Source organism: Drosophila tropicalis, unplaced genomic scaffold, assembly GCF_018151085.1.
Source record: "Drosophila tropicalis isolate 14030-0801.00 unplaced genomic scaffold, ASM1815108v1 contig_845, whole genome shotgun sequence".
Lineage (NCBI taxonomy): Eukaryota > Metazoa > Arthropoda > Insecta > Diptera > Drosophilidae > Drosophila > Drosophila tropicalis.
The window spans coordinates 5,862,615-5,884,321 of record NW_027173338.1 but is presented as its reverse complement, the minus strand read 5'-3'; the positions used below and the strand labels follow the sequence as shown (position 1 = coordinate 5,884,321).

Here is a 21,707-nt window from a genome sequence, read left to right as displayed (position 1 = left end):
TTCTTAAAAATTGCAAAATTTAAATTGTAGAAACATTTTGCATTTAGCCAAGACTTATCCAACGAAGACTCTCAGCTTTTGTTAGCATTCATCTTTATCAAATTCAGTGCACTTATGCGATTCTATTTTCCATAACATTGTGAACCATTGTTCGTTTTGTTTATTTATATTTTCAACACAAAGTAAGCTTGAATTTTCTAGTTTACAATTTGTAAATAAATAGGCAATCGTTTTGCACTCAAAATTAAATTTAAAAACCTACCAACAAAATGGGTTTGAAAAATTTGTTTTAGTCTTTCTGTTCATTGGAGAGACGTTTCAAATTAAATAATTTATCAAACAAAAATTTTTAAATGAAAGCATTCACTTATTGACCGAATAGGTATATATTTAATGTCTTTACTCTTGAGACCGCGCAATCAACATCTAATTTGTTGCTTCGAAACTCTTCAAGTGTTGTTTGTTTATGTAGTTGAATTGTTAACATTTATCCCTTTATTTACCCACAATAACATTGCAATGTTAAGCCTCACATGGTCGAACAGCTGTTATGCTCTTAAACTGTTGAATGTTCTCTTTGCCAGGACGCCGATGGCGGTGGCATTGACAACTTCGTCCTTGAGTCGGCAACTTCGTTTGCCTACTCGACGAACTTCACACAACAACTTCGTTTAACAGTTGTGCTCTCTCGGCTTTTGGTGGCAGTGCCGATGCAAGGATTCGTGTCCTGGCAAACATCGTTGAGCCTCGTTGGCTGAAGACTTTGTGTAATCAGTGCGTGCTGCTAAGTAAATTAGTTTAGTATGATTTTAGTGTGCCACGCTGACGGACACGTTACGCGGCTAAAACTGAAATACCAAAAATACCAAGTTAACAACAACACGATAACATTCGCGTTCGTGATTTGCAATTCTTAAAAAAAAAACAAAAAACGAAAAAGTGTCAATCCATAGTGTGTCCTGAGAGCGGGCAAATGCAAAGAGATAGAGAGAGAGTGCAAGAAAGTGAAATAAACGTTGCGAAGGCATCCTGAAAGTATGCAACGAAATATCTTGCATTGTACGTAAGCTTGCAAAGACTAAAGTTAAAAATAAAATGAAAGAAAAGAAAACCCAAATGCATAGAAACAAAAACTCTTTCAGCACAAAGGACACAGTGTCAACTTGAATTTCGTACCTCATTTCTCATACAACGTTTAACGCGAATTATTTACTAGTCTTCTTTTTGGCTCGTACACAGGGCAACAGTCCTTGTTGTCCCTTGCTGCCGGAAACTTGGCTTCCCTGCTGTTTACTTTAGCCAACTGCAACTTAAGTTCCGCCTGGACTGATTGCATTTCTGGTCATTGGTGCATTCGAGCGTGGCCATAAACCATAAAGCACTACACCTTAGGGACAGATTCTTTTATATTTTTTGTTATTATTTTGAAAGAAAACTTTAAAGTTATTGGCCAAGTTATGCAATTGACGTTGCATTGTTTGAATCGATTTTAAATTTCGTGCTATGATCAGATTTTGAGGTAATTGATTTAATTAAACCACAGGTTTATTTTTTGTTAACATTTAATTATGGCACTTAAAAATGGGCCTAATAAAAATAAACTGGGATTAGACCGCTAACCAAAACAATAAAAACAAATCTGCAAAACAAGAATTTGTGCTAAAGCCACAACAAATAACACATTAAAAATTGCAATTGAAATGAACATGAAAACATTTTTCTTGTACGATAATTTCACTTTATGTGGTTAGTTTTTATCATTTACATCAATGGATTCGGTTGTACAACAGTTAGCAATTGAATTGAAATTGATTTTGACTTTGGATTAAATTTTTAATGTAGAAACGACTTTTTTTAAATAATTTTTGATTAGTTAACAAAAGTTTCTGTTAAGTGGTAAACAAGCTTCTTGATTGAATTTTACTTCCTTTTAGAATAAGTTTTGAATAAACAGGCAAGAATCTAAGTTTGTATACTTTAACTTGTTTGAAACTCAAATTTAAACATTACATCAACTTAGCCTTGCATATTCGATTCGTTGGAATTTGTTGATCATATTCAAAACCAGCTAACAATACGACATATATTGAACACTACACACAACGAAAATACTAAAATTATTATCAAGAATCTTTACTGAACTTAATATATTGAGAATGTCCGATTATATGAACATAAAGTGTGTCGTTCTGGGGGGACAGTAAGACAGGCAAATCGACATTCATTAAGCGCCTCTTGGCAGGACAATTTCAAGTGAATTATGTGCCAACTGATAATGTGGACTTGTATACCTTGAAGTTTCATACAAGTCAAGGAACAATCAGCTTTAACGTCTGGGATACGGCCGGTCAGGAAGAACTACGTGGTCTACGTGACATCTATTACCTGCAAGCTCGTTGTGCCGTTATAATGTTTGATGTAACGCGACCCAAGACATTTCTCAATGTGGCGCAATGGCATCGCGAATTGATTCGCACATGTCCAGATATACCGATTGTTCTGTGCGGCAATAAGGCCGATTTTCATTTGCCCATATCGGTCGAGTCGACATTTCATCTACATAATCTCCCCTACTATCCAATGTCAGTGAAGACTGGCTATAATTTTGAAAAGCCGTTCTTATGGTTAGCTCGCCGTGTAACCGGCATTGAGAAATTGAGTTTTGTCAAGCAACCACGCAACTTTAGTCCTCAGCCCGGCTTCTCGAATGAAGATGATGTTATCAATATGTGAATATTGATATTGAATATTTGTTTGTGATTCATGAAAGCTTTTCGTTTCTATATTTTTAAAATTCTCGTATAATTAAAATGCCTATTAACGCTTACAAAAGTTTATTGTTTTCTCCTACATATGCAGCGATTTCCATAACATTTAAAGTCATCTTTTTCCCGAGTACAGAGATAGCGTTGTCCTTTAGCAGATGTCCCAGTTTCTGTGTGTAGACTTTGCCAAAAAATAATTGAAACTAAACTGGTCAACCAACAGCAAATAATTAAAACTTTTATTACGCAAACTACTCGCATCCGATGCATTTCTCAATTCAGATTTGATTGTTCATATCCATCGCATTTGCATCGGTTAATGGCACTCGTACAATTCCACTGGTAAATCCGATTATTCGGTTCACATAATATTTTTGGATCTAAATCTTTCGGCAGAGTTTCATTGAATCTCTCAACGCAGCACAAGGCCAATATGTAAAGGTTGTAAAATAAATGCATTGCTCGCAAAACTTTGAATGTTTTGATCTAGCTAAATAAATTTACATATAAAGCAATTTGTAACTGTTCTCCACTAAATCGATTTATTACGCTTTCAATTTGTTTCACATTGTGTTAGACATTTGATATTTAATTTTTGGTTTCCATCAAAGAAATGGAACCATGTCAATGCATCATACTAATCTTTGGGTAGAGGACAGTTTTTGCTAGGTATACAAGGAATACCAAATAAGTTTTCATTTCGTACGATTGGCAGGTTGACAGAGATGAGAGATTCGATATTATTTACCATTCGTTTTTTAATCAAAATAAATTTTGAAATGTAAGTTGAAATAACTGAAATTATCATAAGCAGCATAAATATTTAATTTGAAGATCCTCAGAAATCAACAGATTGTGTAGTTTGCAACATATATGTTTGACTAGAAATGAATCCAGGGTGTATCATAGGGTAAATCATTTATTATTTCAACATCAAGTAAAAGTAAATAAAATAAAAATGTTCATACGTATATTTGAAGTTCTCAGGATGTTAAAACTTTATATCGATGTCTGTTACTTTCTAGGAGATTAACCATTTCGAAATGTTTGAGCCAATCATTAGACCATTAAAAACAAATCCAATCTTGATATAAACTTCTGTTTTTAGTAATGGAAACAAAAACATTCAGCTGCATTTCATTGTCGACAGAATGCACTGTGAATAATATTGTAGACAAGAAAGACTTTTATTGGACCCTGAAAGAGGGTATAATACTTCTAGTTCGATCGTAATATCTTTATAGCCTTAGTAAAAAAATGTAAAATAAGATAATAAATTATACTATGAATTTTAGCTTCTCCTCGGTTGTTTAGAAATGTGAGTCCATCTAACATGTCACCAGTATTAACTAACTGCTAGGAGGTCTGTGGATTAGAAATAAATATAGATATAATAAGCCAACAACAAAAAACCTCACCCAATTTTCGTTTCCATTCTTGAAAGACAGTGTTTATTGATTTCAAAGTTATGTTAATAAGTGTAGTTCGTGCTAATGAATAGCTGTCGAGTGTTTGAAATAGCTAACAACCGAAAATGGTCGTCATTATACACTCACATCCAATCTACGTACGTATGTACATATGTATGTATGTATAAGTATATGTACGAATGCGCTTTACCTCACACACAAACACACAAACAGCAGCCATAAAACCAACATGAAATTTGTTGCTACATCTATTGAACGACCCTCGCTTGTGGCATGCCTTTCAATAAGCGACATAAAATACTCGCGCACATCTGCACACACACACACACAAACACACACCCACAGGATACGCGGCAAATATTTTATGCACTTTATGCGGCCTGACTGGCATTTTGCTGTTCCACGAGGTCCGCTAATTAGGCAATATGCACTTGATTGTGTTATAATCATTAAAACCGGAAATGCATGACAAAGCCACAAAAAAAAAAAATTGGAGAAAATAAAAAAAAAGAGGAAATGCAATGCATACCACATGCGCAGAGCCACGCATATGCAAGGAACAATTTTCATAGCATACTTTTTGGTGCAGTGGCAGCAACTAATTTCCACATTTGGGTGAATTTTTTTATCTTAAACACAAAAAATTCAAAATCTGAATTGGATGGATTGATTTTGATGAGCAAATTATTTTCGGAAAACCTTTAAATATTTAAAAAAAAACATAATTAAAGCCAGCTTCAAGATTCACTTTGATAACGTCTCTTGGTTTCTCTCACTCTCCTTTCTGACCACAGAAAGTCAGTCACTGAGGTAAGGCCAAGTGAGGACACGGAAGTGTGTACAGGGAAAGCAAACACACGTGTCGGAAAAATCTTTACTCCAACAATGTAAACACCAAACACGTCGCACTCTTCCCGCAAAATGGCAGACCTCTCCTTCAGCTCGAACCCCTACATATGTAAAGCTGCTTGTAAGCTGGCCAATTTTTTATGCATTTATGCATTTTCATTCTTTGTTCGTTTCCTTGCCACCCGCATTTTGTATTAAAGTTGCCCGTTAAGAAAATGCAGAAACTGCAACAACAGCCACCACGCCCAAACGCCTTTTCTAGGTTAATCAAATGCAAGACGAACGAACGAACAACATACAAGAAAAAAAAAAAAGAAAGAAAGAAAAAAGGGAAATAAAAACCCCCCAAGAAGAAAGACTGAAAGAGCAGTAACAGAAAAACAGGAGAGATGCGAGGAGCTAGTTAGTCAGGCCAATGGAAGGGGCCATTTTTATATATTAAAAAACATTTTTTCCCGCCGAGAAAAGACAACCAGCTGGAGCAGAAATAGTAGCAACAGCACCAGCAAAACATCAGCACAAGAATGCATAAAGGCAACTGACAGTTAAGATGGACGGGCTGTGATTTGATTTTTATTTTACATGACGAAGCGAATGCAAAATTAAATTTATACTTCAAGCCGGCTCATGTCGGTTACAAATTGCATCAAAAATAAACAATGTTCTAATGGCACAATTATGGATAACTGAGAACTAATTTCACAATTTTTCAAGGGTTCTCCTTCTAAACTATTTATAAAGGTCTTATTTTATTTGAATGAAAGTTACGTCCTTAAAATTTAACTTATTTTTAATATCATCTCTTGATGTATGTATATTTCATCCTGTTTTCAAATTGTTACTTGTTGTGATTTGTAAGGAAAATACATTCTAAAATATTTAACCGAAAGGCAAATCTAAAAAGGAGAGAGAAAAGGAGAAAACTTATAAAGTTCCTAATAAATTTACTATAGATAGAGAAATAACGTTTATAATTCAGAGAACTAGTAACTATTAATAAAAAATTAGACATTAATCATGAATATTTATTCAAAAAGTAAAGACAAAAAAAGTTCTTCAAGTACCTTGGAATTTAATCTCTTGTGTTTTTTTTTTTTGCAATTCATAAATCTATGAAAAGTAATCAATTTGCTGGCAGTATTGACAGATGATTAAAAGAATTAACAAATATTCATCATAATTGTTAAAACTTCCGTAGACTCTTGTCATAATCTGAGCAAATTAGTATAAAGTAAATATTTTACATCAATTATACTGATTTATAGGTCAAAATCTGAGTGATTGTCTTGCTTTGAATACGCTTAAATAGATATTTGCTTAAGTCTCGTGTCCTTTTTGGGGTGTCCTCGGTACTTGGTGTTATCTTTGATTAACAGCGCTAACAGACGACGAAGGACTACGAATGGAACATTGCCAGCATCTGTTTCGCTTGCTTCGGGCAAATGAAATGCGAAGCCAAGGGAGAAAGCAAACCAAACAATGTCATAATGATAAATAGCCAGACGGAGAGACAACAAAATGAAAAGACCCAGCTATATAAACGGGCTGGCTCACTAAGCAATCTTGGCCAAAACAGTTGACACCTTCTATTCAGGGAACGGGACGGAGCTGTCTTGCAGCGTCATCATTAAGATTCCCATTTTCCATTCCCAAAACGCTGGCGAGGTGTGTTTTCTTTCGAGCATTTTTTCCATTTCCATTTCATTTTCAGTTTCATTTCGTTTTGTTTATCGCCAACTGTCAATCGTTAAATGACAAACAATGAAATGTGGCCAAGAGATTGAGGGAAGGTACCAAGGAAGTAAAGTTGCCATCGCGGTAGCAGGTATTCCCAAACCAAAACAACAAAAAATTGGCGTCTCTATGATTTCAACTGTCATTGACAGTCGTCGCTAATCCCCCGATTCGTGCATTCTTTGGCTTCCTTTGCGGAAATGAAATAACAAATGATACTCCCAATGCTGTGACCCCTCCACCACCACCACCACCACCCACACACCCATAACCACACCTTGCTCTTCTTCCTGCACTAACTTTCCCTTTCCCGTTTGCTTTGCCGCTGCTGTTGCTTTCATATTTTCTCACGCGATATTTTGTTTTTGGCTTTAGCCGCATTCCTTTTACCGTTTTTATGTTAACATTTTGCGCCTTTGGCGTGTCAGAAACTGCAGTGGAATGCCAAATAAAAGGCTTGTTTATGTCACCTGCTGATGGAGAAACAAGACCAAGTTGAGCTGGAATAGATACGCAAAGCTGGAGCAGAGGAAAATCTAAATAAAAATGTTAGAAGCTGTCACTGGTAATATGCAGAAAAGCGCATTAACCTAACCCGATTGAAGCAAGTTGGCTGTAAGCATTTGACCTAACAATCTTCGAGTTTGTTTGGAATTTTCATGGCATATTTGCCTTCAATGTTGAATGAGGCCAATAGTACAATTTGTCTGAAATGGAACTTGTCTTTGCTTTGGAATTTTTCCCCTCCAATTTTATTCTTGCGTGCTCAATCATTTTATGGGCAGGTGTTGGGGGTAAATACCCATTATCCAAGGAATTTTAGCAATGTTGATTTTTCGCTCAATGTCAATTTGAATTAATTGATCATGGGAAATCATTTTTGAAAATGGAAAAAGTGCAAATTATTTAAAGCGATTGAGACTTATATTTACGAATCGAAAAGTTTACGAACTAATGACTTTAAGTCTCTGTTATAAGAGAAACCCTATTCTTTCCTTCGTTTAAAAAAGAAACAAAAGGACCTGAAATGACACCCAACTATAATTTCACTTTAAAAATTCTTATCTTTTTCACACCATCCAAATCAAGCGATAAACGGCAACACAATGGAAGAAAGTGCACAAAACAAAATGAAAGAACTGAGAGAATGAGATGAAAAACTTCAAACAAGCTGTCACAAATTTAAGCCACGCCCTGTAATCATTTCATTTCATTTTTTGTACTCAATTACGCCCATAAATGTCAGAATTCCCCGGGTCACAGGTCATGGCACATTCAGTTGTCCCGTTACACGCCAACCGGTTAAGCCAATTTATTAAATAAAAAACCATTTGTCACATTTCGTTCAAGTTTTCACCAAAAACCTCACCCGGTGTCTATCTCACCCCCAATCTCTTTCTCTCTCTCTCTGGCACTCTGCCGCTGTCCATGGTGTTTCCCCATGGCTTTTTGTTCCTTATCTTTATGACATTTCCAGTGTCCAGAAAACAAAAAAGAAAGGCAACCCATAAAAGGCCACAAAAGCCTGGTCAAAATAAAGGACAGGCTGAACATTATTCTTCATTAACTTCACCTGGTCAACTGATAAAAAGCCAAAAATATGAAAGAAACAACGAAAAAAAAAAAGCACAGCACCGACACAAAAAATATGACAACGAGAAGCCAAAAGTAATAATAAGCAAAGATAATAATACTATAAGAAATGGAATGAACCTTTTTGACCTTTTGCACTGATTGTCCCAGAGCTGAGAAAGGCGACAATGTGGTTCACTCTGAACGCAATTAGTTGATTGCCGGACTCCTTCGACTCCATCATAGATTGAGAGTGCTTTCAATTTCATAAGCGCTCTATCTCCATCTCTGTCATTCGGTATATGTATTTCCCTTTTTTTTTTCATGCTGTCTTTCTCTAGTCTGGTTGGCCCCTCAACGGGAAATTAAACTTGTCGAAAAGTTTAAATGCCTTTCTGCCGCTTTCCGTTGCGTTTACCAACTTGACTTTTGTTTTCCAAGTTTTCCATTCCCCATTGACCAAGTTCTCGTTATTCGTTCTACAACTCCTTTCAATGTCGCTCTGTCTCTCTCCATCTCTCTCTCTGGGTGTATTGTACTCAAGCTTCCAGTCTGAGTTTTCTAATTTGCTAGCTCCCAGCAATTAAACTAAGCATCCGTTGCTATATTTTTTCTCTCTTACATGTACATCCTTACAAAATGTATGCTAAATGAATGCAGAAAAAGGGCAAACATTTTAAGCCAAGATGACAAGTGTGAGGTACCCTGTAGCAAGTGAAAAAATATGCCACTAATTTCTAATTAAATTTCTAAACACTTCACTAGTTTGCCCTGGGTAACTGCCTTTTATAACTCACTCTCTTTTGTTACTGCTCAAGTTAGTTTAAGCTAGTCTACTGTCTAATGGCTTCTTTTAAGTAAATTTCTTGCATTAGTATACCCTGTAGTTGCAATTTAATCTAAGAGAACTGCTTGTGCTATGGTAAAGTAATATTATTTTCTAAGGCTTGCCAATGCTACAAATGAAGCATGTCAAGTTACTCATACGCCTCGTTGGCTGTGGCCTTGGCTGTACATTTATTCAAGTGCCCATATGTAAATAGTTTATGTTGGCAATCGAAAAAGGCACAAACTGAGTTGACTCCATATGTGTATATATAAAAGCACATGCATCTATACATAGGTGGTTATACACATACATATGTATGTGTGTACATTACATAAAAGAACTGAATACTTAAACAGAACTGCAAGGATTGAACAGCAATAAAAGGTTCAGTTCCAAATATGTGCAAATTTTTTAAATTAATTATTTTTGCCTTTGAAGTGAATTGATTTAAGAAAATCAGTTAAATTCCTTACATATTTTATGACAAAATTATGTATGTCGATACTTAAAAATGTAATCAATGGTAGGTTTGGTATGTGTTTGAGTAAATTTTAAAGTTTTAAGATTTCATTTTTTAACTTTTACGATTAAATCATAAATTTACCTACTATAAAACTTTACAGCTAAAGGGTTTGGGGCCTTACGGTTGAAAGAAATATTTTGGTTTATAATCACGTCTTGATATTTGTTTTCCATACCTTAACTTACCTTGAGAAAGATGCACCAAACTCCCATAAGAAACTAAGTTTTTGGCAGACTTTTTATTTATACCCTTGTAAACTGAATAATTTGATGATGAATTTGTAAGTGATGAATAGGAAATATGTATATCAAATCAAAGATCAAATGTGAATTGCACAAGTTTAACGTATATTTTTTATGTACTTACATGAAGTGTTGTTATTTTGCTAACAAAGAATATACGCAATATAATTAACGAACTGCAAATAATGTGAGCTCGAAATAAAATATTAAGGAAAGTTAAATAGTTAGCCGCATTGACCATAAAACACGTAACGGCCGACATTTTAATACACAATGTAATTTGCATAATTTATGAAGGCATGACGGGGATATGAGTAAACGAACTATTTTAACTTTTATGTCAAATGCATAAATAATGAAATTGTATTTAATAACGCCCAATGATGATGATGTTGAAAATTTTTTATTAATATATTATATGAATATGCAAAAAAATGTATAAAAACACTTGCAACGCACATCCTTTATATACCGTACATCTTTCGTTTCACTATTTCCAGCTGCGAGTGTCCTTAGGGATGCTGCTGCCATCATGGATGTGCCAGAAACCGGAGCTATACAATTTGCTGCAAATAAATATTTAAAAGTCGTCGACGAGCATCGAAAGTGAAAGAATCCGATGTAATGCCAGTGCCAGTAACGAGTGAAAAGTAACAGAAAACGAAACAAAGAGACATAAATAAAAACACGTAATATCAAAAGCAACAAGAACTGCAGCAAGTTGACAGTCAAACAAACGCATAAGCAAATAAATAATACAATAAAAAAAGAAACAAAAAAAAAAAAAGAAAACAATAAACAGAGACGGTATTAAAAAATGAAAATTAAAATATTTCCGTTGACAACGGAAGCCATGTTGGAGAAGCAGAAGCCACGCCGCGTAATGAAACAGCAGCAACGGAAGCATAAAATGCCGGAAATATCCTCATGGCTAATTGTTGCCACTTTTACCCTGTCCTTGTTCATGTCCATGTCGCCCATTTCCCTGGTGACTGGCCAGGATAATCACGATGAGAGCGAAATGCATCACATGGATCTGCATCATCAGCATCAAGAGTTTATCATTGGCGAATCGGAGGAACGAGATCATATAGCACATCATTTGGGTAAGTAACTACCAAAATTAAAGAACGAACTTTAAGCTGCTTTGCGTTGGCCATCATAAAATCGACACAAGTGTTTGGGATAGATTTTCTTTATGCTCTATTTGCTTTTGGCCTGCCGTCTCTGGTCACAAGGTCAAATCGCTTAGCTTGCCAAGTGCCAACAAACTTTTGAGTGGTAACCCTCCATCCGCACTCTCTACCAGTTATCTGGATGTCACTTCAGCTGAATTATGTGCTTGGCAGTCTGGCAGTCCTCAAAAAAAAAAAAAAAATAGGAATAACATTGTGGCTCATTGCACATACCAACGCACAGACGACAGACGGTAGAGTTTTGTGGAGCACGTGCTTGGTTAGCTTTAGTGGCTGTTTAAGTTGTCATTGTGTTTCCAGGACCTTAAGCCGTTCTCCCTCGGCATAATTAAGGCGCCCACATGGCGTATGCGTATTGTGGTTGCCTGCTGACCTGACATATACTCGGCCTCACCCTTGTTCACACACACACACACACACACACCGTCCACAGACAAGAGCATACACCGCGTGCACACACACCCACACACACATACACATGGTCCCTGGCAAGTGACCACTTAAGTTTTCTTTGTCTATGACTTCCTTCTCCCTTTTATTTGCCCAGGTTGTGCTCCTGCTGCTTCTTCCACAGTCTACTCAACAAGTGGACAAACGTTGACATTACACACAATGTTGAACCTTTCTCAATGTATGTACATACATACATATGTATGTATGTGTGTGTGTGCTTGTGTAGCATCTACTTATGACAAAAAGAGATTGACATTGTGATTGATGGCGCTTTGGGGTCGTCAGTTTCTCGTTTTTATGACTTTGACATGAGATGACCAACTTTTTTCATAGCTCTTTCCCCCAAAAAAATTTCAAATGAATTTTTATTCGACTTGAAATGTGGTTTATGGTAAGTGATTTCTTTAAACTGCATGTAGACTTGCAAGGAAATGGAATGCCATCAGTTTTCAATTTTAAAATACAAAGTTCCTCAAACTATATTGATTAAAGATCAAGTAGCTTCATTACTTTTACTTAGGCAGATACGATTAATTACTGGTCTTGGTTGGTAACTTATTGTTTGGTTGGTTTGTGGGTCGATGAACCATTTATTGTTGATCTTAAGAGAGTTAAGAGGTCATAAAATTAAAGTCAATAATGGGTCAAATAATGTCATTATTACTAAAACTAATTTTGAATTATTAACCTCATTATTTGGCTCAACGTTTATACATTAATCCCCCTACTCAGACATATTTTTGGGTAATTTTTGAAGATAAATTGAGATGCCATTTGCACTACAGGCCTCGGCCTCCCACTTGCTTGTTGTGAATAATCTCTGAGAGTCTAAAATGAAAAGGAAAGCTTCTGCCAATCTGCTAGACAGAATCGTTGGCCTCCCCCCGCCACACACGCACACACACACACACACTTTGAACTCACTTAGGTGAGCACACTGAACACCTTTAGGGGTATAAGGTAGTAGGTAGGCTTTTGACGGCCTACACTTTCTGGTTGCTATTGCTGTCTAACCTCAAAACTTCATTAGCCAAAAAGCACGCGCCGCCAAAAGAGAGTAAAAACAACGAAAAGAAAAAATATTGTGAAACGACAAAAACAACAAACGACAGGGAATCGGTCCAAGAAAAGAAGAAAAAAAAAAACATCATCTTCAAAGCGTTGAGCGGCCATAAATTGCACGGCGGCAAAAATAAATGTAAAGTAAATGGCGCTAATTCAAAGTAGATTTATTTATTATGCCATTTTTCTTGCGGCACAGCGCCAAGAAATATGCTTTAAATTTTGTCTCAGACAATGAGACAAGAACAGGAAAAGGAACAGGAATAGCAACATGAACATGAGCCCAACACGAAGGCGTATCCAGTACAGACAGGCAAATGAAAATAGATTTTTTGTTTTTGTCTGTTTTGTTTGTCTGTTTGTTTGTTTGTACGCCGAGAATTATGCAACAAAAACATTGAAAAACAAAAAAAATAGGTACTAGCAAAAACAAAAAGGAACGAAAAATCGCTAACTCAAACACTTGCCCTGGGCACCCGGTACCGTCGTTTATGGACAGGCAAGACCAGACCGAGCCAGACCAGACCCTTCATGCGAGTTTTAATTTACGCTTTTTGCGGCGAACTCGCTTTTAGCCTTGAGAATTTACGCACCTGCTGCTATAGACATTTGGCAGTCCCTTTGAGGCACTCTCCCTCTTTACTTGGGGTTTTACGTTATTCTCTCTTTATGCTCTTCTATTTTATTCTATTCTTTTTTCTCCTTCTTCTTCTGCTTAACGCATTCAAGCCAATTTTCGTGTCAGATCTGGCTGGGAGAGTTCTCGATGATTTATTAGCTGAATATTTGTAGACACAGCTTGAGGGGTGAATCATCCAACATCCTGGAAGCCTCCTTAAGCCTCGAGGTGTCAACAAACTTGTCTTAAATTTGTTCAAATTTGTCTATGCATCTTTAGTGTGTGTCCTTAGCTAATGATATCAATTAGTTCAAAGAGTTTACACAAGTTATTTGCATTCAATTCTGAGTAATGATAACGAATGTTAAGAAAGATGAAATGATTTTTAAGAATTGTGACAATAAAGGTTAAACGGTTTTATAATTTTATTCTGTAAGATTTTATTGGTAAATGTAATTCGCTAACCAGAATTCGCTTTAAATCCTATCCATCAATCTAACCTAAATATCTGTAACACTTTCCATTCCGCCATGTCAAGTCTTATTTTTGCCATTGCCTTTTCAACGAAGTTTGCCCGAGAAGCAACTTTCGTCCAAATGATTATAAAACTTTTCGATGCTGCGTACGTGATAGAATAAGACGGCGAACTAGAAATGGTAGTTGGCGTTGGAGGGCAGAGGGGAAAGACAGTTAAATAACTGAGTCATTCCTTAGTCTAACGCATACTATGTTGCTGCTTTTATGCGTTTCTCCTTGGCAGAAGAGTGAGAAAGCAAAGAGACTGAGAATAACTTTTGAAAATTAGCAGCAGGCAAAATTTACTGTTTAAAATTGTACGCATAACTATAGATATCAGGTGTCCAGGTGTACGTATATATTTGTCTACAGCAGTATTTCTCTAACTTTGGCATTTATGCAAAAGTTTTTACTAATTGACTTGATATTTGGCCATGGCCGGTTTTGGTTTTTATTACGCATATCCCCTAGAGGAGACAAGTCTGAATCGCAGGTCAACATTTTTGTTCCATCGTGTTTTTTTTTTATTTGTGTCAGAAATTTGTGTGCGGGGATGGGGGAAAGTACAAAGGTAACTTCAAACGGGACAACAAAAACAGCAGAAGCCATCGTGAAATGATGTTAAAGCAAACATTTGCCAAGAGGCAACAGCGAAATGTGCTGCAAAATACAAAATGAAACACAAATTACAAAATAAAATAAAAGCGAGGGAAAAAAATAAAGCGAAGCCTCAAAGGCCAAAAGCAATCGTGATTGTTGGTTCCCCTCCAACTCGACATACACCCAACTCTGCCTTCATCTTGTTGCTCATCCGCCGCGTTGCCAGCATGCTAAACAAAAAGCCAACTACAACAGAGAGCAAAAAAAAGTGTTGCATACTTTTAGCTGCAACGCGAAAGCGTGTGAAAGATGCACACACAAACACATACACACACACATGGGGGGAAAAGTAGACAAATAAAAGAACAAGAGACAAGATAGAAAAGCAACAAAAAATTTCTGCACTCAGTTGGGAAATTGTTGAAAAATTGTCAAACAATTGCCATGGCTGTGGCAGTGGCAACGGGCAAAGCGGAAGCAAAGGCGTAACGAAACAAAAACAGGCGTGGCATGGAATTTCACACAACAGACAACAGCTAGAAAAACAGTTAAACGAAATCATAGAGGAAAATTTAATATGACAATGGCAATGACGGGACAAGGAAATGATAGTATTACAACATGTACAAAAAGCAACAGGACGAGAAGAAATTAGATAATGTTGTTCTCGTGATGTAGCAAAATGGAAGGACATACATATATATTTATATAGATGGGAAATGTGATAACCATGTACGTCGTATATAGATACAAAATGTGGTTACTAAATAAAGTTATAAATGAAACTTAAGCAAGGGGTTGGGTTTTTTTAATTGAATGTTTAAAATGTTTAAAGTTTACTATGCGTGTTTATGCTCCTTTTTGACTTTGAGTGCAAGGAGTCAGTTATAAAATCTTATTCGTTTCCACCTCATGCCTCAAAGTTGACTCGGCTGTTGAAAAAATACTCATAAAAATGAAAATATTAAAAATGTTAGAGTAAAATATTTATTCTAAAGAAACAAATTTTATTTAATAAAACCGAGACTAATGCATCTCACAACTTGTTAGAGAAAAAACCTAAAGGAATTCTGCAAAAGAATTTTATTAATTTACCAAAGCAACTCCATCACTTTGTCTATCTCTTATTGATTTTTATTTGCCATTTTCTTTTTGCCACCTTGGCACACATATTTTGTCTTAGCTCTTAACTTAAGTCAGCTCTTCGACTTGTATAGACATAAAGTCATGTAATTTATGTGGCCAAAGACCTTGGTCTCTGGCCCGGTGTTCTCTGTGCGTGCAGACAGATACATCAATAAATTAAATGGATGGCAATTCCAGTTGAAGACCAAAAAATTGTGACAAACAAATGAACAACTGGAAGGAAGCCTAGCAAAATACAGAAGCGTATACAACGAGCACATAAGCAAGAGAGGTTCGGAGAAGAAACTGAAAAAGAAACTAACCGAAACAAATTTTCAATTAATTTTCATGTTTCCTCGTAGCCCTCCCCAGAATGTTATTCTCATAGCCAGCCATTCAATTTCTCTGTATTTTAATAAACGCCGAGCACATGCTAACTGGCGAGAAAGGGCTCAGAACTTCGACTTTGTCACAGATGTCTGGGCAATGCAAATACATTTTGTGGCTGCAGAACGCACAAAAGTATGCAATAAATTCGATTTCTTTTCGAAGGGTTGATGTTTGGGGAAGGGGAAATGCAGCCAACCAAACATCAAAACCATCCAAAACCAAACTGAAAGGCAGCAACTTTTGTACTCGACTTGGCAGCTCCTGGTTGGGTTTGTAATATTTTGTTGCAGTTCCTGTCATAGCTTCTTCTTTCACTTCTTCCCAAAAAATTTCGCTCCACCTCCTTCTTGTGGCTTTTGGCTCATGTGCAGACATAGAAAATGCATTCAAAGGGCCAACAAAATGTTACGTGCCTCAACTCCTAGACCGACTTACTGGCAAAAGAAATGTGAAAGTTTAACAAACAAAAAAAAGACGAGAACTTTTTTTCCCAATATTTTTCCTCCTACCTACTATGACGTGATTTGCAGGCAAGAAGACGTGACCGTGAAATGGGAACAAGCAAAAAGCAACAAAAGAAATGAAAAATGTGTTGCATATTTTTCGGATTGAGGATTTTCCAACATCTTGAAGATGAAATGGCAATTCAAAGTTATAGTATGTCAATAACAAATTGAATAGACGACTATTAATTATAGTCGATAATAAGTGCTTTTAGGCCATAAAGGAACCCACTCTCTAACCACTTTAACCACTTAATTTAACCACATTCCGAATGTAAACTCATAAACGTAAATCTATTCAACCATTTTGCTTGCATTTACTAAATATTTTATGAGCCCATGCATTACACTGCATTTACCTGCTGGGGGAATTGAATTTGCCACAATTTTCTTCTCCCACTCTCACACCCGCAATCACATTCCTGACTGCCACCCGCTGTTACACAAAATGTGTGAGAAAATATTGGTAAAATGCACAAAGATAAAGACAAAGCAAAATGTTATGGGCGTTGTGTGTGTGGCCCCCTTTTACGTTTAATCTACTTTTAGTCGTCAAAATGAAATTTCTTTAAGGTAGCTGCTGAAAGTAAATTTTCACTCTCTCTTTATCAACTCTTTTCATGTCCTGGCAACTTTGTTTTGAAACTTGACTTTGCAAAACTAGCGGAAATGCAAAATAAGGATGAACTGCTGGAAGATATACGCGAGGACACGGCCGTCAATGCAATACCAGAAAAAGGTAAGTGATATCTTAAGTAACTTATTTCAATTTAAATATGCGTGTTAGTCATTGGGTACATACAGGATTTTAACTATCTTTGCATGGATATGATTGACTAAGGTGATTTCGTTGTTCGAATTTTATGTGCTTTTCAATGTAGTCCTTATTCAAACAGTTTTGATTTAATAAGCTTGACTTTAAGATCAGTAATTTAAATGCTGTTTTAGCATGCCTTTTCCTCTTGTCCTTTTCATAATTCAACTGAATTATTTTATAATTACAACAGTCAGAGTATATAATTTTCACCTTTGCTTTCGGTGTCTCTCCTTCTCCCTGGCGCTTACATTATTTCTTTTACCTGCTTTCATCATATCATCGTTTCACTTATCCCCAGCCGTGTCACGTGCTCATTTCAGTCAGATTTGCCCAGAGTCTGCTTCCATCCAAGCCAGGCGCCATTAAGTCACTCGTGTCTCTGTGCTCCGTTCCAGTTGCCTTTCCCTGTTCCTCTTGTCGCAGTATTTTGTATTTGTGTGTATATATATCTCCTTCTTCTTCTTTTTTTTTTTTGCTTTTAAATTTTATTTATTGTAAATTGTATTTGAAACGTGCTGAGGTTCAGTTTTTCTTCTTCAAATGCTAAGCTCTCTCGTGTGCCCTTGGCATGGATATGGGGAAAAGAAATGTATATGTTGCATGCATGTGCGTCAGCATGTGTGTGTCTGTGTATGTGTGTGTGTGTGTGTCGTGCAACTTAATAGAGTTGTTTAGCATTTAAATAGCGCCATTTGCTTGTTGTTGCTTATTAAGTTGAAACGCCAGTCAAGTCAAGTTAAGTCAACTTAATAGAAGTGAGCTTAAAGTGGCAAAAATGGATATTGTGCCTACTGAGTGACTTAAGTGGAAGCTAAAGCACTTAGCTTTTTAAGCTACTTGGGTCACTTAAATTATGTAGAAAAACACAAAACTTAAAAAACTATTTTGTTGGCACAACTTTAAGAAACGAAGCTTGTGTTTGCATTGAAGTCTATGCAAAAAGCAAGTTAAATAAACTGTGTTTCAATGAATTCATTTCGAGTCTAACCTACATCAACCGCATAGCCAACGCTGGCTTTAGCCTTGTCAACCAGTTCTCAACCAGTCAATCAAAGAAGGAAAAAAAGCCAAAATAAAAAAGCACTGGCTAAAACATAGGCAGAGTATTCCTCCTCTTACCCCTAACAGCACAGTGGGTTAAAGTCAACGATGATCTATTAAAAAAATGCCAAATGATTAGTTGAGTTTTCAAATCATTTCTCTCATTGGCCATATATGGTAAAGACAGTTAAATTTAAAGCCATTTAGAGATTCGAATGTTTATTTATTTGGAAAATAAGATACATTTTAAAGCATTTACTACTTCAAGCGAACTTGAGTTAGTCATTTGGTATTCCAGTTAGTAATAATTAAATAGATCTCGAAACATGTCAACCCATTCGACATTTAAGTGTCAGTGTTCGTTCGCTGACTTTAAAACTTGCGCGCACCCGCAAGTATGCAACAGATTTGTGGTTTTTACCGAAGGAGCAAAGGCTTTAAAACTTCTGCCGTCGGCCACGCCTGCCACATCATGCTCTACCCCTCTTTGTCTAGCAACAGTCTGTCGCTGATTTTTTTTCTTCTTCTTGTGTTTGTGTTTGCGCTCTGCTTTCTGGCTTGACATGCCAAAGAGACCCCAACAAAGTTTGTGTTACGCATACGTCCCAGTATAATATAATAAGCATTACAACAACAAAAATAAAAAGCGATGAGAAATCTCGACATTTTCTCTCATATGCGGGGCACGCATCAGTTAAAGCAAATCAACACATAACCATCTTGTACTTAAAATGCGTAAACAAGGCGATAAGAAAAGGCCAAAAAAAGGGGGCGCGTCGGCGTGGGCGGTGTGTGTTTTTTGATGTGACCGTAAATTGCAATTGTAAAGGATAAGTGAACATTGCCTAAAAATGGCGACAGCATTTCCTTGTGTGTTTTTGGCATTTGTTTTTTTTCCCCTTTGTAGCCTAATCTTTGATTGAACATCACGTTTTGCAGCTGCTTATATATGCATATTCCAAATTTATCGACCACTTGCTTCTAAACAAAATATGCAATGAACATTCTAGTTGCACTTTTTAAAAAAAACTAAAACAAAGCCTAACATTAATTATCCTAAGATTCCAAATTTATCTACTACATTTTAATGTGTTTCTTTAAAAAAAAAAAGTTTAATTGCTTAAAATTGTAAGTTAAATGTTAATGCATTGATTTGTTCAATTGTTTAACTTGTCTGTTTATCTGCAAAACAGTTTTGGAAATAAAGAGTTCTATCTATTCATGCAAAATAAATGAATATTAAATTACAAAGTTATGAAATTATAAATTGACTCGAATTACGATCATTTATTCACTCTGAGAAAAAGATAGATAAGAGAATAATAATAAATGCTCAAACATTGCAAGAGTATCCAAACATCGGCTTAGCTTAAGTTAACTTCATTGATATTTTATATACTTATTCTGCCTATTGCGCCCTAAAGTATGCTTCACTAGATAATGATAATGGCGGCGGCGGCTTAGGCATCATTTTCTTTGGCTAATAAGCTCGATTACGCAGCCCTTCAAGCTTTCATAAAAAATACTTCGACCTGAAACCGAAAAACAGTGCGGTTGTCTTTCTTCTTCCGCTCCACCCAACCCTCCGCTCCTCCCCCACCCATCGTCACTTCTTCCCAAAAATTTGCTGTCTTAGCCGCAATTGTGTTTCGTCATCGTCTGCTGCTTTTGCCAACTCATTTGATTTGGCTTCGTTTATTGATATACCCCAATACTGTCTGCATGTATATCTCCTCTGTGTGTGAGTGTGTGTGCGAATTTGCGTGTTTTTATGGCATACTTTTTGGCGCGTTCGTGTGTAAATATGTGAAAATTTGTTACACATCGTCATCAGTGAGCGGTCCCTTCTTTTGAGAGGGGATTGAAAGTGTGATTGTTTAGTGGATTTATGGGCATATGAAATTAGGATTTAATGTGCATATGTTTTGTGCCTTCTCAAGTGGATTTATTGCAATATCCTTGTGACATAATGTTTATGATATACATATTTTAAGAACATAAATATGATATTAAGAGTGCTTCAAGGGGATAAGCCAGGCGAATTGTTAGGAAAACTTCCTTAAGTGTCCTTAACTCTAATTGTTTTCCTGTGCTTTGGCTTTTTACGTGCGATCTTCTTTGCTTTTGTTCGCACCGGACGTTTTTGCACAACTTTGGCTAATTTGGATTGCTTTTGAACTTTTCGTTTGTACCTACGAATCTGTAAATTTTTACTGAGATCATCACCATCGTTGGATTGAATTCTGCTTAAAGGTCTTCCTGGTCCGTATCTTTTACTGATAATTTTAACTGGAACTTCAGGTAAGTCTGTCGAGGATATCTTTTCTTGTTTAATTCTAACTGGTTGGAACGAATTCGATGATCCATAATTTTGCTCTGGATTTTGGTTGCTACTCATATCTGATGCGGTTGAACTTGCTATTGTACTCATCTCAGCACTGATCTTATTTTGCTTCTCCATATTTAATTGAATCTCCTTGATTTTATCTAACAATTGCAAAACTTCGTAACCAGAAAGTTGCATTGGACAAGCCATTTGTCCATTTGCAGCCGCCGCCATGTCTGGTAGATGGGAATCATTCGCCCTAACTTGCGAACTAGACCCCGGATCGTGTGGCGTGAAACTAGTCGTACGGTTCACAGGATTCCGAGCCAGAGGTCGTTTTAACCCCCTGTTTTGCTGTTGTTTCTTCGACTTGATCAGTTTTATGGGATTTTTTTCTTTTTGTAGCTTTTCTCTTTCGTTCTGCTTGACACCGCGAAGAATACTTGAAATTGTTAGACGCCGTTCTCTTGGGTTTTCTTGCAGCACTTGTTCGTTTCTTACTTTTCGATACAGCTTTATTTTTTATGCGAGTTTTCAGCTGATTTTTGGCTTTTATAGCCTTATCCTTTTTAAAGAAATTATCTTCGTAATATTTTTTTTTTCTTTTGATTCCGCCTCCGCCAAGCTCATCCACAATTCGTAAGCCCTTGGCACACCCACTTCAAGGCTTAGATTGTGCCTTTTGGTAAAATCCAGAAGAAATTTTTTATAGATTTCTTCATTAACGTCTTCGGGAAAATATCTTCTAAATCCTAAGAATACTGATTCCTGTTCTTGATTATCGACTATACGAATTTGGGAGCCCAATCCATTTGTATTGGTGGTGGTTCCCATCATCGCTTGCCAGCTATTCTTCAAATAATCGAAAAATGCAAACATCTTTAAAAATCGTTTCCGTAAAACCAAAAATTTTGGATTTTTTTTCGAAAGTCTCGTATCTTACTGTTTCATGAAGAACCTTAGAATAAACTGACAGATTTTTATGTAAAATCCAGATGTAAAATTAGTTTGGCATTAGACTCTTTGTTTATCGATAATTTAGGATTGACAAATGAAGTGAATAAAAATTAAACAATTTTTTAATGGCCTAAGCAAATAACATTTAAGCGATTAAC

General features: G+C 36.3%; 1 protein-coding gene and 1 long non-coding RNA gene across 2 annotated transcripts in view; one reads left to right on the top strand and one right to left on the bottom strand.

Moving 5' to 3' along the window:
* The first annotated feature begins 826 nt into the window (after positions 1-826).
* DIP-theta (Dpr-interacting protein theta) overlaps positions 827-21,707 on the top strand; it is a 41,853-nt gene continuing 20,972 nt past the window's right edge. The window contains exons 1-3 of the mRNA XM_068295079.1: positions 827-1,059; positions 10,445-11,050; positions 17,073-17,147. Coding sequence (XP_068151180.1) covers positions 10,762-11,050; positions 17,073-17,147 — 364 coding nt within the window. The 5' untranslated portion in view covers positions 827-1,059; positions 10,445-10,761. The remainder of the gene's footprint in view (positions 1,060-10,444; positions 11,051-17,072; positions 17,148-21,707) is intronic.
* Positions 2,818-3,230, bottom strand: LOC137581224 (uncharacterized). The gene is made up of 2 exons (XR_011033106.1): positions 3,012-3,230; positions 2,818-2,946 (listed from the first exon to the last, which is right to left on the bottom strand). It is a non-coding gene; the product is annotated as an uncharacterized lncRNA (long non-coding RNA).